This window comes from Mobula birostris, chromosome 6 (genome assembly GCF_030028105.1).
Source record: "Mobula birostris isolate sMobBir1 chromosome 6, sMobBir1.hap1, whole genome shotgun sequence".
Classification (NCBI taxonomy): Eukaryota; Metazoa; Chordata; class Chondrichthyes; order Myliobatiformes; family Myliobatidae; genus Mobula; species Mobula birostris.
The window spans coordinates 98487541-98506297 of record NC_092375.1 but is presented as its reverse complement, the minus strand read 5'-3'; the positions used below and the strand labels follow the sequence as shown (position 1 = coordinate 98506297).

General features: G+C 38.8%; 1 protein-coding gene across 2 annotated transcripts in view; it reads left to right on the top strand.

Annotated features, from left to right (window-relative positions):
- Positions 1–17375, top strand: part of LOC140199223 (succinate--CoA ligase [ADP-forming] subunit beta, mitochondrial-like) — a 202105-nt gene extending 184730 nt beyond the window's left edge. For both annotated transcript variants that reach the window (XM_072260920.1, XM_072260918.1), the window contains 2 exons: positions 15603–15691; positions 16651–17375. In XM_072260920.1, coding sequence (XP_072117021.1) covers positions 15603–15691; positions 16651–16725 — 164 coding nt within the window. In that variant the 3' untranslated portion in view covers positions 16726–17375. The remainder of the gene's footprint in view (positions 1–15602; positions 15692–16650) is intronic.
- The last annotated feature ends 1382 nt before the right edge of the window (positions 17376–18757 follow it).

Sequence of the window (18757 nt, the reverse complement as noted above, 5' to 3'; positions counted from 1 at the left end):
ACTTATGCCATTATTGTATTCATAGTTAATACGAGGGGGCAAGTTTTAAGGTGATTGGGGTAAAGTAAAGAGGGGATGTCAGAGGTGGTTTTTACACAGAGTGGTGGGTCCGTGGAACATCCGTCCAGGGGTTGTGGTATAGGTTCTATGTTCTAACTTTCCTTTAAAGAGCTGATGAGAATTAAATGCAATGCTGCAGTTGCAACCTAACAAGTGTTTTTTAAAAAAACTGCAATATGACTTCCTGATTCTTGATCTCAGTCCCTCAACTAATAAAGGTAAGCATGCCTTTCATTTTATACAACTTCTTTACCACTTTCAAGGAACTATAGACTTGGACCCCAAATCCCTCTGTATATTAATACTGTTAAGGACATGCCATTGTCAGTGCACTGTCCATTTACATTTGATCTCCCAAAGTGCAAAACCTCACACTTGGTTGGATTTAGAATCAGAATCTGGTTTAATATCACTGGCATATTCATAAAATTTATTGTTTTTTGGCAGCAGTACATAGTAGTAGGCAGCCATTGATCCCAGATCCCACGATCCCATACATCCTCTCTAGGGCTCAAGCTTGGGCGGGAAGATTTGAAGAACTGGCTGTTGCCCATGCAGTGGGTTCCCCCTCTCCATGTCACTGATGTAGTCCAAAGGCAGGGCAAGCACCGATACAGCTTGGTATCATTGTCATTGCAGAGGTTGCCAGAGTGAAGTTGTAAACAACATCAAACTGCCTTAGGGACTCCGGCTCCGGATCTCTTCCTTGGGGTTTACTCCTGAAGCCTTTCCCATGGGTGGGTATGGCTACAAGACAGCGGAGGTTCAAAATCAGAGTACACTGCAGTACATAATAATAAAATCTATTAATTGCAATAAGTTTATATAAAGTAAAATAAAAAACACACTAAATTAAATAAGTATTGCAAAAAGAGAGGGGAAAACAGGTAGGATTCATGGGTTCATTGTCCATTCAAAAATATGATGGCAGAGGGTAAGAAGCTTTCTTTCTTTTCTTTTTCAATCTTTTTATTAGTTCCATAAAATATAAACATAACATAGCAATAATATAAAATTGTTGGAAATACATTGTTATACTTAAAGTGAGTAATTATAAAACCAAATAGTATAAATTGACAAAACTCCCAATCGTGTAGGATAACAATGAATAATACAGGACAAAAAAAAAAACTGGAGAAAAATCATGAAAGAGAAAAAAAATAGAAAAAAAACAAACCCCACCCCCAAAAAAAATACTAAACTAAACAGAATTAGGCAACTAAACTAGAAAGACTTGGGCAATTCTAACAACGTAAAAATGGAAGAGAAGAAAACCTTAGTGTCGATGACTCCATTCCTCTCAACCAACAGTACAGAGAAGTAAAATAAGTTTGGAAATGGTCAAATTACATCATATGAAAATGCTGAATAAATAGCCTTCAAGTTTTTTCAAATTTAATGGAAGGGTCATAAACCACACTTCTAATTTTTTCCAAATTCAAACACAACATAGTTTGTGAAAACCAGTGAAATACAGTAGGAGAGTTAATCTCTTTCCAATTCAGCAAAATGGATCTTCTAGCCATTAAAGTAAGAAATGCAATCATCTGGCGTGCTGAAGAGGTTAAATGATTTGAGTCTATCATTGGTAATCCAAAAATAGCAGTAATTGGGTGAGTTTGTAAGTCTGTATTCAAAACCGTTGAAATAATATCAAAAATATCTTTCCAATATTTTTCCAACAAAGGACACGACCAAAACATGTGAGTTAAAGAGGCTATCTCAGAATGACATCTATCACATATAGGATTAATATAAGAATAATAATGAGATAGTTTTCTTTGGACATATGAGCCCTGTGCACTACTTTAAACTGTATTAACACATGTTTAGCATATATAGAGGATGAATTAACCAATTGAAGAATTTTTTCCCATTTTTCAATCAGTATAATAGTCTTAAGTTCTCTTTCCCAATCAGTTTTAATTTTATTGGAAACATCAGGACATAAATTCATAATTATGTTATAAATAATTGCTACAACACTTTTCTGAGAGAGATTTAGATCTAAAATTTTTTCCAAAGTATCCATTGGATATGAGTATGGAAAATTAGGAGAAGCAGTAATTAAAAAGTTTCTAATCTGTAGGTATCTAAAAAAGTGAGATCTGGGTAAGTTATATTTATTAGAAAGTTGATCAAAAGACATGAAAAAATTATCCAAAAATAAATCATGAAAACGTACTATACCTTTGGTTTTCCAATCAAAGTAAGCTTGATCCATAGTGGAAGGTTGAAAAAGGAAATTAGATATAATAGGACTTGCTAAAATAAATTGATTGAACCCAAAAAATCTTCAGAATTGAAACCATATACGTAAACCATATGCTTAACTATTGGATTATTCATTTTTCATACAATTTAGAAGAAATAAAAGGAAGCAAAGTTCCTAAAACCGAACCCAAAAAGGACCCTTGTAATGAATTACATACAAGATTTACCCAATGTGGATTTAAAGATACATCCAAATCTCGTAACCAAAATTTTAAGTATCAAATATTAATTGCCCAATAATAAAATCTAAAATTCAGGAGGGCAAGCCCCCACCTCTTTTTTAGATTTCTGTAAATACCTTTTACCTAGCCTAGGATTTTTGTTCTGCCATATATATGAGGAAATTTTTAAATCAACATTATTGAAAAAAGATTTTGGGATAAAAATTGGAACCGATTGAAATACATATAGAAATTTGGGCAAAATAATCATCTTAGTAGCATTAATCCGACCAATCAAAGACAAAGAAATTGGTGACCATTTAGTAAACAAAGTTTAATCTGATCAATTAAAGGTAAAAAATTAGCTTTAAATAAGTCTTTATACTTTTTCGTAATTATTATCCCTAAATATATAAATGAGTCAGTAACCAATTTAAATGGTAAACATCTATAAATAGGTACCTGCTTATTTAGGGAAAATAATTCACTCTTATTAAGATTCAATTTGTAGCCAGAAAAATTACTAAATTGAGCCAACAAAGCTAGAATAGCAGGAATTGACTTCTCTAGATTAGCGATATATAACAACAAATCATCTGCATATAGTGATAATTTATGTATTTCGTTTCCGCGGGTAATACCAAAAATATTGGGTGAGTCACAGATAGCAATTGCTAAAGGTTCAAGGGCGATATTAAATAGTAAAGGACTAAGAGGGCATCCTTGCCTAGTACCACGAAAAAGACGAAAAAAGGTAGATCTTTGATTATTAGTACAAACCGAAGCTACCAGGGAATAATATAACAACGTAATCCAAGATATAAATGTCAAACTAAAATTAAATTTCTCAAGCACACTAAATAAATAAGGCCATTCAACTCTGTCAAAGGCTTTCTCAGCATCTAATGAGATAATACATTCCGGGGTAATAAGTGAAGGGGTATAAACAGTATTCATTAACCTCCTAATATTAAAGGATGAATAACGATTTTTAATAAATCCAGTTTGGTCCATAGATATAATTTGAGGTCATACCTTCTCTAACCTAGTTGCTAAAATTCTTGAAAAAATTTTTGAATCTACAATCAAAAGAGATATCAGTCTGCATGATGCACAATCAGTAGGATCTTTATTCTTTTTAAGAATTAAGGAAACAGAGGCTTCATAAAATGATTGTGGTAATTTACCTAAACTGATTGCTTCTTTGAATATTCTAGACAACCACGGAGAGAGAATGGAGGAAAAGAATTTTAAAAATTCCACTGTAAACCCGTCTGGATCGGGTGCTTTACCAGAATTCAATGATGAGATTGCAGTTATTATTTCTTCCTCTGTAATAGGAGTTTCTAATGATAAACAATCTTCGGATGATAATTTCGGAAAATTCAGTTTACTTAAAAAATCATGCATGGTATTAAAATCATGAGGAAAATCAGAGTGATATAAAGAGGTATAAAATTCTTGAAAGGTTTTGTTTATCCCATCATGATCAACTGTCAAAGTATCATCGTGTTTGTAAATCTTAGTAATTTGATGTTTAACCGAAGCAAATTTCAATTGATTAGCCAATAATTTACCCGATTTATCACTATGAATATAAAAATCACTTCTAGTTCTCATTAATCGATTTTCAATTGAGGGTGTTAATAGTAAGCTATGTTCCAATTGAAGTTCAACTCTGTGTTTGTACAGCTCCTTACTGGGAGAAATAGCGTATTTTTTATCAGTTTCTTTAATTTTATCAACCAACAAGTGTATTTCATTCTTAGCACGTTTTTTCAAACCAGCTGAATAGGAAATAATCTGACCACGGATATAAGCTTTAAAAGCGTCTCAAACTGTTCCATTGGAAACTTCTTCCGTAGTATTAATTGAAAAGAAGAAATCAATCTGTTCCTTTATAAACTTGACAAAGTCCAAGTCTTGAAGCAAAATAGGGTTAAATTGCCATTGTCCATTAGTACAAGAAGTATCCATTAACTTGATAGAAAGTTTCATTGGAGCATGATCTGAAATGGTGATAATGTCATAATTACAATCAATTACAGATGGGATTAATCGAGAGTCAATAAAAAATAGTCAATTCGAGAATAAGAACGATGAACATGTGAAAAGAATGAGAATTCTTTATCGTTTGGGTGTAGAAATCTCCAAATTTCTGAAATCCCAGAGTCAAACATAAAGAGTTAATAAGAGTAGCCGACTTATTCGGTAAAGCCGGACTACCTATGGATCTGTCCAACATGGGATTCAAAAAAGTCACCGCCCATTATCAACATATACTCATTTAAGTTAGGAAAGGAAGTGAATATGTGTTTAAAAAATTCAGGATAATCCACATTCGGAGAATAAACATTAACCATAGCAACTTTTTTATTAAAAAGTAACCCAGTGATTAACAAAAATCTGCCATCTGAGATAATGTCTTGATGAATAAATGTAATTGAGGGATCTAAAAAAATTGAAACGCCTTTAATTTTGGCTTGGATGTTCGAGTGGTATTGTCGTTCTTTCCAGAACTTAAAGAAGCGTTGATTATCCTCTTTCCTTTCATGAGTTTCTTGTACAAAAATAATATGAGTATTCAGTCTTTGGAATACTTTGAAAATCTTTTTCCATTTTATTGGATGATTTAAACCATTTGTATTCCAAGAGACAAAATTAATAATGTGAGCCATAATTTAAGATTAACCCTTTGGTGAGTAAAGGGTTAACCATAATGTGAACTCATGAAATCGGAAGAGGAATACATGATCAGAGAGGAACCGGAAATCCCGACACTGCAGACATCTTTGTAGTCCTAAATCAGCCCAATAGAAAAAATTAAAAAAGAAAAGGACTACCCCACCCGCCATCCCCAAGAACCCCGAACTAAGCCAGAAAGGGCTGAAGAAAGAATAACTAATACTAAATCTAACCCCATTTCTGCAGGAGGCAACTCCAAAGATATATGTTATATAGATGACCCCCCGGAAACTGATATATATATATATATAAGAAAATTAAACACTATACTAAAATAATCTACATAGTATAATTACTAAGATACATAAATAAGAAAAAGTTAGTATCAATATGTATGATTAGTTAATTATAAATGAGAGTAAATAAAATATCGCTTCCAAAAAAAAGGGATTATGGGAAGAAGAAACATAAGAACATGGCGTCCCAAAAAGAACAAAGGAGATTATGCAAAAAGAAAGACAAATCATCATTTTAATTGTACAGAAACAAAAATAAAGAACGTATAACTGAAAATGATCGTCAGATCAAATTGTTAGTAATAATATTGGAAAACAAAAAGTTAAGGAAAAATTAACTAAAAGAAAGTAACATTATTCGCAAGAAATAACTATTTTATATAAGTTGTAAAGTAATAACTATAGTAGTAAGCACAAAACAAAAATCTTGACCTTATAAAAAACCTTCATCGTACGGTAGTAGAAAGTTTATTTTTTAAAAAAAACACCAGAAAAAAAAGCTGATACTGAGAGCACAGAACATTTAATTAAAGGAGGGTGTCTGTATCAGATGGATAATTATCATCCAAAAAGCTTCGAGTGGCGGTTATGGAATGAAAGACACGACGAGATCCATCAGAAAGAGAAATTCTGAGACGTGCAGGATACAATAATGCCGGTTTGAGATTTTTTTGATAACATTCTGACATCAGGGGTTTAAAAGTCAGTCGCTCCTTCATCACTTCGGGACTGTAATCTTGAACTATCCTGAAGGAATGTTGGCGATACTTGATCATCCCTTGTCAACGAGCAGTCTGGAGAAGCTGTTTTTTAACATTAACATAATGGAAATGAAGAATAATTGGTCTCGGTTTGGATACAGCCGATGTCGACTTTGGCTGCGGTATATGGTGGGCACGGTCAAGTGATGTTGGGAAAAACTGAACTGAATGTATCCTTTAAAAGTTGAGCAAAGAATATTGAAGGGTCTCCATCCTCAACATCCTCGGGTAGACCAATTATACGTAAATTTTGTCTTCTCGATCGATTTTCAAGATCAATGACTTTGGATTTAAAATGTTGCAGTTGTTTAATAGTCGAAGCTAAATTCTGCTCTAAGTTCTCGACTTTTGAATCCGTCTTCTGAGATTTAATATCCAGTTCAGAGATTTTACTTCGATGTTTTTGAACTTCACAATCCAGGAATTCCAGAGATTCCATGATTGATTTTAAATCTTCATTAAGGCTTTGACGTTGTTGTTCAAATTTATCAGATAAACTTTCAGATAAATTTTGACGTTTTCCTCTAGAAACTTCATCATAACCTCATAAGATAGCTCCGTTTGTTTAGAGTCACCTTTCCTTTTTCCTCCGTTCCCATCAGAATCTTTCCCATCTTTGGCTTTGGATCTTGTACTCATTTCTTTAAATTCCAGAGTTGCAATTTAAGAAAAAATCAGTAAGATAGAATAAATCTTCTGGTGTGGATAAAATTGATTAGATCAAGGAGATCATAGGTTAAAAAAGATAACGGGAATGGAGCGAAGCCAGAAGCGACTTCACTCCATGAGCGCTCCCTGCAGAATCCGGTAAGAAGCTGTTCATGAAATACTGAGTGTGTGCCTTTGGGCTCCTGTACCACCTCCTTGATGGTAGGAATGAGAAGAGGGCATGTTCTGGGTGATGGGGATCTTTAATGATGGATGCCACCTTTTTGAAGGTGTCCTGGATGCTGGGGAGGATGGTGCCCACGATGGAGCTGGCTGAGGTTACAACTTTCTGCAGCTTTTACCGATGCTTTGTTGTGGCCTGTCTTCACCAAGCAGTGATGCAAGCAGTTAGAATGTTCCCCATGGTACATCTGTAGAAATTTGCGAGTGACTTTGATGTTTGTAGCCCGGATATTGAACTTTTTGCTGTTGGGCTCTGGCCATATTATTTGCCAAGGGAAATCTCGCATGTAATTGTGGTTGTTGTGTACATCCCTCCCTCTGCCAACCCGACGTCGGTGTGCAACATCATTTACACCATCATAGCCAGATTACAAACCCAGCACCTGAGTGCCCTCATTACTATCTCGGGTGACTTCAACCATGTTACCATGGCTAGAACACTACCCAACATCATGCAGTATGTGAGCTGTACAACCAGAGGGGAGAGGACTGTGGATTTGATGTATGCTAACGTTAAGGATGCATACTGCTCCTCTCCCCTCCCCCCACTGGAAAGGTCAGATCACAACCTGGTGCATCTAAAACCCTGCTACGTGCCTCTGGTGAAGAGTAAACCTACAACCTCGAGGACAGTGAGAAAATGGTCAGAGGAGGCTTATGAGGCGCTCCAGGGTTGTTTTGAGGTGACAGATTGGCAGGCACTCTGTGAGCCACATGGGGAGGATATTGATGGGCTCACAGAGTGCATCACTGATTACATCAACTTCTCTGTGGACTGCAATGTTCCGACAAGAACTGTCCTTTGTTATTCAAATAACAAGCCATGGGTGACAAAGGACATTAAGGACATCCAGAACGCTAAAAAGAGGGTGTTTAGAGATGGAAATAGGGAGGAGCTGAGGGCAATACAGAGGGAACTGAAAGCCAGGATCAGGGAGGCTAAAGACAGGTACAGGAGGAAGCTTGAGTAGAAACTCCAGCAGAACAACATGAGAGAGGTCTGGAGGGGGGATGAGGACGATCACTGGGTTCCGGCAAAGTAGCAACAGAGGAGCTGAAGGCAGTGTGGACAGGGCCAATGAACTTAACCTGTTCTTTAACAGATTTGACATTGTAGCCGCTGCCCATCCCCCACATGAGCCATCTGTTGTCGGCCCCCAACCAACACATATTCCACTCTCCCCTCCTACCCCTCCTCACAGTCCCCCACCCTGCTCTCATGACTATACCCCTCCCCCCCACAAAACCACTACGGTGGGCTTCACGGCTGAACAGGTGAGAAGACAGCTGAAATGTCTCAACCCAAGCAAGGCTGCAGGACCGGATGGTGTCAGTACCAGGGTGCTCAAAGCCTGTGCCCCTCAGCTATGTGGAGTACTTCGCTATGTATTCAACCTGAGCCTGAGGCTCCGGAGGGTTCCTGTACTGTGGAAGACGTCCTGCCTCGTCACTGTGCTGAAGACGCCACTCCCCAGCGGCCTCAATGACTACAGACCAGCGGCATTGACCTCCCACATCATGAAGGCCCTGGAGAGACTTGTTCTGGAGCTGCTCTGGCCTATAGTCAGGCCACACTTAGATCAGCCCCGACTAGGAGTTGAGGATGCTGTCGTCTACCTGCTGAACCGTGTCTACGCCCACCTGGACAAGCCAGCGAGCACTATGAGGGTCATGTTTTTTGACTTCTCCAGTGCGTTCAACTCCATCCGCCCTGCTCTGCTGGGGGAGAAGCTGACAGCGATGTAGATGGATGCTTCCCTGGTGTCATGGATTCTTGATTACCTGACTGGCAGAGCACAGTACGTGTGCTTGCAACACTGTGTGTCCAACAGAGTGATCAGCAGCACTGGGGCTCCACAGGGGACTGTCTTGTCTCCCTTTCTCTTCACCATTTACACCTCGGACTTCAACTACTGCACAGAGTCTTGTCATCTTCAGAAGTTTTCGGATGACTCTGCCATAGTTGGATGCATCAGCAAGGGAGATGAGGCTGAGTGCAGGGCTACGGTAGGAAACTTTGTCACATGGTGTGAGCAGAATTATCTGCAGCTTAATGTGAAAAAGACTAAGGAGCTGGTGGTGGACCTGAGCAGAGCTAAGGTACCAGTGACCCCTGTTTCCATCCAGGGGGTCAGTGTGGACATGGTGGAGGATTACAAATACCTGGGGATACGAATTGACAATAAACTGGACTGGTCAAAAAACACTGAGGCTGTCTACAAGAAGGGTCAGAGCCGTCTCTATTTCCTGTGGAGACTGAGGTCCTTTAACATCTGCCAGATGATGCTGAGGATGTTCTACGAGTCTGTGGTGGCCAGTGCTATCATGTTTGCTGTTGTGTGCTGGGGCAGCAGGCTGAGGGTAACAGGCACCAACAGAATCAACAAACTCATTCATAGGGCCAGTGATGTTGTGGGGATGGAACGGGACTCTCTCACGGTGGTGTCTGAAAAGAGGATGCTGTCTAAGTTGCATGCCATCTTGGACAATGTCTTCCATCTACTGCATAATGTACTGGTTGGGCACAGGAGTACATTCAGCCAGAGACTCATTCCATCGAGATGCAATACAGAGCATCATAGGAAGTTATTCCTGCCTGTGGCCGTCAAACTTTACAACTCCTCCCTTGGAAGGTCAGTCACCCTGAGCCAATAGTCAGTCGCCCTGGTCCTGGACTTATTTCATATTTACTGGCATAATTTACATATTACTATTTAACTATTTATGGTTTTATTACTATTTATTATTTATGGTGTAACTGTAATAAAAACCAATTTCCCCCGGGATCAATAAAGTATGACTATGCCTATAGCAAATCTTCTTAAAGTTCAAGGTAAATTTATTATCAAAGTACATATATGTTACCATATACAGCCTGAGATTCATTTTTTGTGGGTATACACAGTAAGTCCATAGAACAAGGTGCTACACATGAGGCTGCCTCACAAGTTAAGAGCCGATGGCATTACAGGAAAGATACTAGCATGTATAGAGCATTGGCTGATTGGCAGGAAGCAAAGAGTGAGTATACACGTAGTCTTTTGTGGTGGCTGCTGATGACTGCTGGTGTTCCACAGGGGTCTGTGTTGGGACTGCTTCTTTTTACATTATATGTCAATGATTTGGATGACAGAATTGATGGTTTTGTGGCCAAGTTTGTGGACAGTACAAAGATAGGTGGAGGGACAGATAGTTTTGGGAAGCAGGGAGGCTGCAGAAAGACTTAGGCAGATTAGAAGAATGGGTAAAGAAGTGGCAGATGCAATAGAGTGTCAGGAAGTGTATGGTCATACAGTTTGGTAGAAGAAATAAAAGCATAGACTGCTTTCTAAATGGAGAGAAAATTCAAATGTCAGAAGTACAAAGGGACATGGAAGTCCTCTTGCAGGATTCTCTTAACTTAGGTTAATTTGCAGGCTGTGTCGGTGGTGTGCACGGCAAATAAAAAATTAGCATTCATTTTGAGAGGACCAGAGTATAAAACCAAGGAAGTAATGTTGAGGCTTTATAAGGCACTGGTGAGGCCTCACTTGGAGTACTGTAAGAAGTTTTGGGCCCATTATCTAAGGAAGAATGTGTTAACATTGGAGATGGTTCAAAGGAGATTCACAAAAATGATTCTGTGATTGAAAGGCTTATCATATGTGGAGTGTTTGATGGCTCTGGACTTGTACTTACTGGAATTCAGAAGAATGACGGGGATCACACTGAAGCCTATTGAATATTAAAAAGCCTTTATAGAGTGAATGTGGGGAGGATGTTTCCTATGGAGGGGGAGTCTAAGATCAGAGGACACAGCCTCAGAAAAGAGGGATGTCCATTAAGAACAGAGATGAGAAGGAATTTCTCTAGCCAATTTGTGATGAATCTGTGGAATTTGTTGCCACAGGCAGCTGTGGAGGCTAACTCATTGGGTTTATTTAATGTGGAGGTTGATATATTCTTCATTATTCTGGGCATAAAAGGGATATGGGGTGAAGCCAGGAGATTGGGGCTGAGAGGGAAATGGATCATCCATGATGAAATGGCACAGCAGACTCAATGGGCAAAATGGCCTAATTCTGCTCCTATAAATTATGGTGGTATGGTCTTAATAATAACCATAACAGAATTAATGAAAGACCTACCAACTTGGCATTCAACCAGTGTCTAAAAGACAATGAATAGTACATATACAAAGAGAAAAAAAAATAATAACAAATAAGCAATAAATATCGAGAACAAACTCAAACTCCTAATGAAGTATAGCTGCTGTTGTGCCTTCTTTGTAATTGCATTAATATGTTGGGCCCAGGGTGGATCTTCAGAGATGTTGACACCTAGAAACTTGAAACTGTTTACTCTTTCCACTTCTCATTCTTCAATGAGGACTGGAGTGTGTTCCCTTGACTTCTCCATCCTGAAGTCCACAATCAATTTCTCGATCTTCCTGAAGTTGAGTGCAATTGTTCTATCTTGCCTTTCTACACCTCTTCATCACCATCTGAAATTCTGCCAACTATAGTATGTCCTTGGCAAATTTATAGATGGCGTTTGAACTCTGCAGTTGTGGGTGTAGAGAGTAGAGTAGCAGGCTAAGCACACATCCTTGAGGTGCATCAGTGTTGATTGTCAGTGAGAGGGAAATGTCATTTCTGATCCATGTTGATTATGGTTTCTGCAGGACATCACTAGTTAGGGACTTCCAACCAGATTAAGACCTATTGACTGAAACCCTGTCTTCTGTTCTTAATGCAGTTAGCCAAATTACTATGAATCTCTTGCATCTTTTAGAATAGCCAACTATGTGCAACCTTGTCAAATGCCTTACAAAAATTGAAGTAGGCTGCAACCACTACTGTAGTTTCATCAATCACCGCTGTTACCTCCATGAAAGCTCGGTAATTTGACTTGCCTCTCATGAAGTCATGTTCACTGAAATTATACCATGCTTCTCAAAATGCTCATGAATCTTATCTCTAAGAATTGTCATTAGTTTCCCTACCATTAACATGGGACTTACATGGTCTATTATTCCTATTCCTTTCTTGATTAATGGAACAACATTAGTTGCTTGCCAGTCCTTAGGACCTTGCATGTGGCTAAAGAGTACACTGACATCTTGCTCAAGACCTCAGCAATCTCATCTCTTGCCTTTCAATAAACTGAGGTATGTCATATCAGATCCTGGGGACTCAACCACCTTAATATTTTTCAAGACACTCAACTCTACCACTTCTTTCATCTCAAAATGCCATAGTATATTAACATGCCCTACACTGATTTTTCTATCCTCTATGTTTTTTTCCTTGGTGAATACCAATGTGAAGTACTCATTTAGGTCCTCACTCACATCCTCCTCTTCCTCCTCCAAGCATATTATTTATCCTTTAGTGATCCAGCTCTCTCCCTACTTGATGTATGTTTGTATTGCCTTGAGATTCTCTTTAATCCTACTTGCCATGGGCCCCGATCCTCCCTAGCTCTTTTATAGCTCCTTTATATTCTTCAAGGGCTCTGTTTGTTTTAGTTTCCTGAATCTTCCACATGCTTCCTTATTCTTTTTGACTAAATTCACAACCTCACTTGTCATCCAAGGTTCCCTAACCTTACGATTCTCACTCTTCAGTCTTACTTTAACATAACTGTACTCTCTGCATTTGATCTTTTAATACCGTCCACATGTCAGATGTGGGCAAAAAGTACCATTCCAATTAACTCTTCCTATCTCCTGCCTAACAGACTTTTTTTAAAATATAATTTTTATTGAGTTTTCGAAGTGATTACATAGAGTGATAATATCTACCCTCCCCCCTCCCCTTAACCCTTCCCCCCGATATATACCCCTACCTGAAAAAAAAGGAAAGGAAAGAAGAACTGCCTGGATATTGGAAGGTTTCCACATGTTCCATGGGATTCAAAATTAATTTAGTATATTTATTTATTACTTTCCCCAAGGGACCAACATCTTTATCATTGGAGCAGCTAAATATGCCAACCTATCTTTTGTAAGTAAGGGCGCCAAATATTCAAAAATGTATCATATTTATCTCTTAAATTATAAGTAATTTTTTCGAGTGGAATACAACTAGAAATTTCATTATTCCAACAATTCATACTTAAATACGAATCCGATTTCCAAGTAACTGCTATAGCCTTCTTGGCTACTGCCAATGCAATTTTTATAAATTCTTTCTGATATTTATTCAGTTTAAGTTTCGGTTTTATCCCTTCAATATCACCTAATAGAAATAATATAGGGTTACGTGGAAGCCTATCAGACTCTTAATTTACCCGCCCCCAAGGTCCATACGTTTCCTTATTCACAGTTACCTTAAAACTAAGGAGTTGTAACCATTGCTTTCTAAATTTCTCACACTGAAAGTTCAGCAACCTGGCCAGGTTCATTTTCCCAATGCAACCCACATATTGATTTAAGAAACTCTTGGATGTACCAAACAAATTCTACATAATCTAACCCTCTTGCACTAAGGAGACCCCAGTCTATACTGGGGAAGTTGAAGTCACTCACTTTAACAACTCTGCTAATTTTTCCCTAATCTGCCTGCAAATCTGTGCATCCTAGGATTTTATGTACTCCTGTTAGGCCTCCTCTGTACAAAAGAAATTAGACCAAGCCTGTCCAAACGTTTTTCATAACTGCAGTTTTTCAGTCTTGGTAATATCCTTGTGAATCTCCTCTAAACATTCTCTAGAACAATTGTATCTTTCTTTTAATGTGTACACAATATCTAATTAGTGGTCATTCTGGCCCTTAGATCCTGTCTGAATCTCTTCCCCTTTCCTCTAGTTTATATTACCTCTGATACGGGGAAAATATTCCTGCAATCTACCCTACCTACAGTATATCCCTCATTATTATATTTACCTCAATCATGACCCCATTCCTCTTCAGGGAAAACAGACCCAGTCTTTCCAGTCTCTCCTCATAACTGAAAAGCTCCATCCCAAGCAACATCCTGTTGAATCTCCTCTGCACCCTATCCAGCACTATCACATCCCTCCTGCAGTGTTTGTGATCAGGACTGCACATAGCTGCCCTATCTATGCCTCTCATAATTTTATTAACATATCAGGTCTCCTCTCAACATATGATGCTCCACAGGAAACAACCTGTTTGTCCAACCTCTCCCTACAGCTCATATCCACTAATCTAGGCAGCATCCTGGTAAACCCCTTCTGCCCCCTTGCAACGCTTCCACGTTCTTACAGAAATAGAGCAACCAGAACTGCACACATTATATCATTTGATTCCACATATAAATCAGTCCTGTTGCCATTAATTGGCTCTGCCCTTTTCTAGATTATTCTTTTGTCCTTATAAATATATATTAAACTTCAGATGTCCTTCAACCTTGTCCATCATTGATACTGTATGACTCCTCTTTGCCTTCCTAATTGCCTTTTTGAGTGTCATCCTACCCTTTTTATACTCTTGACATCCCCCAACTCCACCCTAATTTATAGTTCTCAAGCTGCTATATCCTTCTGTTTTCTCTTTATCTTACCCTTGATATTCTTTGACATCTAGGGTTCCCTGTACTTGTTATTTCTGAATTTTCCTTTACCCTTTAAAGGGAAGCATTGTAATGCATCCCCACATGCTTTGCCTCTGTTAAACTTGCTCAATTGACTGCACCTCCCTGTTGTCTAAAGTTTAATTCCTTACTATCAATCACCTGGTCTTGTCACGTGCACTCACTACATGCTGCGTTTCTGCATTACCGTGGGGCATCACGGTAGCGTGAACACTATTACAGCTCGGGGCATTAGAGTTTGGAGTTCAATTCCAGCATTCTCTGTAAGCAATTCCATGTGCATGTGAGGTTTCCTCCCACAATCCAGACGTACCAGTTAGTAGGTTAATTGGCCATTGTAAATTGTCCTGTGATTAGGCTAGTGTTAAAATCAATGGGTTGCTGTGCAGTGCAGCTCAATGAGCCAGAAGGGCCTGTTCCACGCTGTATCTCTGAATAAATAAACAAATGACAATGGAAGTTTGTAGAGTGGCTAACCTATTGGACTGTTGTGTAGTGGCCTATGTGATAGATCTGAGAACATAGATTTGAATTCTGTATAGCAGATGGGTAATTTAAGTTTGTGTTTAAATATGGAGTGAAAAGCATCAGTGATGGTAACCAGGGTACGATCAGATTTTAGTTTAAAACAGTACAGCGGTTGTCCTTATAAGGAAGCCTTTCCATACAGACCCATGTGCTCCCTAAACTTGTAGCAATGTTGTTGATTCAACTGCCTCCTGAAATGGCCTAACAAGCTATTCAGTTTCTGGGACAGTTAGTGATCTGCCTTACCAATGACATTTGTATTCTGTGAACTATTAACAAATAATTTGAAGGTACCTAGCTGACTGTAAAGCACTTTGGGACATACCGAAATTGACACAAGATCGACATAAATGTAAATACCTTAGGGAAAAGCTTGGTAATTGTTCAGTGTATATTATCTTCATACAGGTACACAAGTTGATGATGCCAAAGCACTGATTGCTGCCAGCAATCTCAAGATCCTAGGCTGTGATGACTTAGATGAAGCAGCTAAAATGGTAAGCAAGAGATGGGAAACAAGTCATTCTTTGTATCTCAATAATGGACTGAATTTGTAAAAAGCAGATTCTTTTCACTGTCTTGAGATTAGTCTGACAAAATATTCCACAGCTGATATATTCTGCATTTTTTGTTAGCTTACCCACCATTCTACTAATATCATAATCTGGATATCCATTCTCAGGGAAGAATAATTTTTGTAATATTGGCTATAACTAAACACCAGGAGCACTTCCAATTAAACTCTTGTGCAGCCTTGTGATTCCCATCCCATCTTATTACTGCCTCTCCTTTACCCATTTCTTCATTTGGTTTTTACTTTAATTTAAGTATTATATTTCCCAATTTATTTGCTTTCATTGAAATAGCAAACTTTGTATAGCATAAAGTCTGTCTGTTTTTAACTTTATCAGAATTCAGGAGTATTACGATTTACGTAACCCAGCATTATTTCATATGACAAAGCAGATGGCACATGCAGCAGTCCATGCTGCTACCTCACAGGTTTAGTGACCCTGACCTTCAGTACTGTCTGTGTTAGTTTGCATATTCTCTTTGTGACTGCGTGTGGTTCCACTGAGTCCTTCAATTTCTTTCCACATGATGGAGGTATGCTGGTTCGGAGGTTAATTGGTCACTGTAAATTGCCCCTGTGGGTGTGGAACTGAAAGGTATGTGTGAGAGAGATGGAGAAAACAGGTTGCATGGAATAAATTGGGGAAATTAATCAAGGTGGTGCTTCAACAGCCAGGGTGGGCTGAATGAGCTCCTATGTTGCATGTAAATAAGAGAAAAGAGCTCTCTGAAATGAATTAACTATCTTCTGGTACATTGAAGGATCATTGTTAAAAACTGATTTTTTTTTAAGTTTTGCATAATCATTTTCCCTTTGGACTGTGTCCAACCTGAAGTTGTTTATAAGGTGAAACCTTTTAAGGATTACTGTCTTTACTTGCAGGTTGTAAAGCTTTCAGAAATCATGTCATTGGCAAAGGAGGCGCAAGTGGATGTCCATTTCCAGCTGCCAGTTTGAGATGATTAAATAAATTCCTGTGGTGTTATACAAATGGTGTTTAAATCCCTCGTGTCTTTGTGAAGGGTCTCTTGGCCAAGATTCATAATTGTACACATCATATTGCCTTGTAGCATGGTTTTGTTAGACGTCTTGTTTTGTTTAGTTTCGCTGTGCAGACTGTGTAGGTTTTTTAATTATTACGGATATTATTTGAAATTTGCACACGTATTGAGCTTCACCTGAAACTGTGCAGGCATGGATAGGTTTTTAAATTATTATGGATATTTTTTAAGTACCAATGTGTTCTATAGGTTGATGTTGAAGTATAACCATGTAACCAGATCTGAACTGATCCATGATTTTCATAACCTGCCTTCTGACTTGGTAACCTGTACTTGCTGTTTAAAAAAATTACTATCTGTGTACATGTCCACAATTTTTCTTTGATGTATTTTGTGGAGACCATTTGAACTATCAAGCCTTGAGTCTTCTTCTGAAAAGCACCAAAGTTATTAATGAACTTTCCTAACATCTTCTTGTACAATTTCTATAAAACAATAGAAAATAAGGAAAAGTGGTCTGTTGTGGAAAAAGGTTAGTGTTCAAACATGTTCCTGCTGTATTTTTTTCTCAATAAAGTCAAAACTTCAAAGTTCAAAGTATTTTTTTTACTATCAGAGTACATACACTGTAAGTCACCACATACAACCCTGAGATTTATTTTTCTGCGGGCATACTCAGCAGATCTATAGAACAGTAACTATAACAGTATAAGATGATGAGAGGCTTTGATCGTGTGGATAGTCGGAGGCTTTTTCCCAGGGCTGAAATGATTGCCACAAGAGGACACAGGTTTAAGGTGATGGGGAGTAGGTACAGAGGAGATGTCAGGGGTAAGTTTTTTGCTCAGAGAGTGGTGAGTACGTTGAATGAGCTGCCAGCAACGGTGTTGGAGGCAGATGCGATAGTATCTTTTAAAAGACTTTTGGATAGGTGGATAGGTACATGGAGCTTAGAAAAATAGAGGGCTATGGGTAAGCCTAGTAATTTCTAAGGTGGCGACATGTTTGACACAACTTTGTGGGCCGAAGGGCCTGTATTATGCTGTAGGTTTTCTATGTTTCTATGGTTTAGGATCAATAAAAAATCAACCAGGGTGCAGAAGACAACAAACTGTAAAGACAAATATAAATAGATAACAAGAATATGAAATAACAAGGTAAAGAGTCCTTAAAGAACACTGCAGCACAGAAACAAGCCCTTCAGCCCACCTAGTCTATGCCCGACCATTAATCTCCCTAGTCTCATGGACCTGTGCCCAGATCATACCCTTACGTGCTCTACCCAAGTGTGACGAAAGAGGGTTACAAAAGTACAGATAGACTAAGATGTTAACTGTCCTGTGCTAGCTCCAGTGGGATCATCAGTTGATCTGCTACCTGTCTTCAGGAGAGAGAGATAAATAAGACAATGGAGCAGCATTTGGAAATGTTAATAAGGAGACGAGAGAGTTTAACGGAAGGAGACACCGGTCTGAGTATTGTCAAGACCGGCTCCTTTTGAACCCTGAACTGTTTGAAGTGTGAGGGACAGGCGATACCCCAGCAGGGGGATAAAAAGGGACAGGTTCGCTAAGGCAACAGACACCACACATGATACCACGAGGTAACGAGACCCTGGAAGCGGTGTGCCCCCACAAGTCGGTGGGAATTTTTGGAGGACTAGTCGCGGGACCGGCCATAGATGCACAGAGTGGAAAGATACGGTCGGCGAGAACCTGGTGTGTGTGTCCACCCTTGCCTGGGTGCCGGGTTCACTGCAGAGGATTGATCGTATCTGAAAACGGAGGAGTCACAGTCGGTGACCTCAGAAGACATTACAAAGGGCTCGCCCGAAAGCTAACTGTGAGGAATATCAAAGGTCTGTTGAATCAGATTTGAATATCAGCATTCGCTCTCTCTCTCTCTCTCTCTCTCTCTCTCTCTCTCTCTCTCTCTCTCTCTCTCCAACGGCACGACAGCGATTACTGCGAACTGAACTAAACTGAACT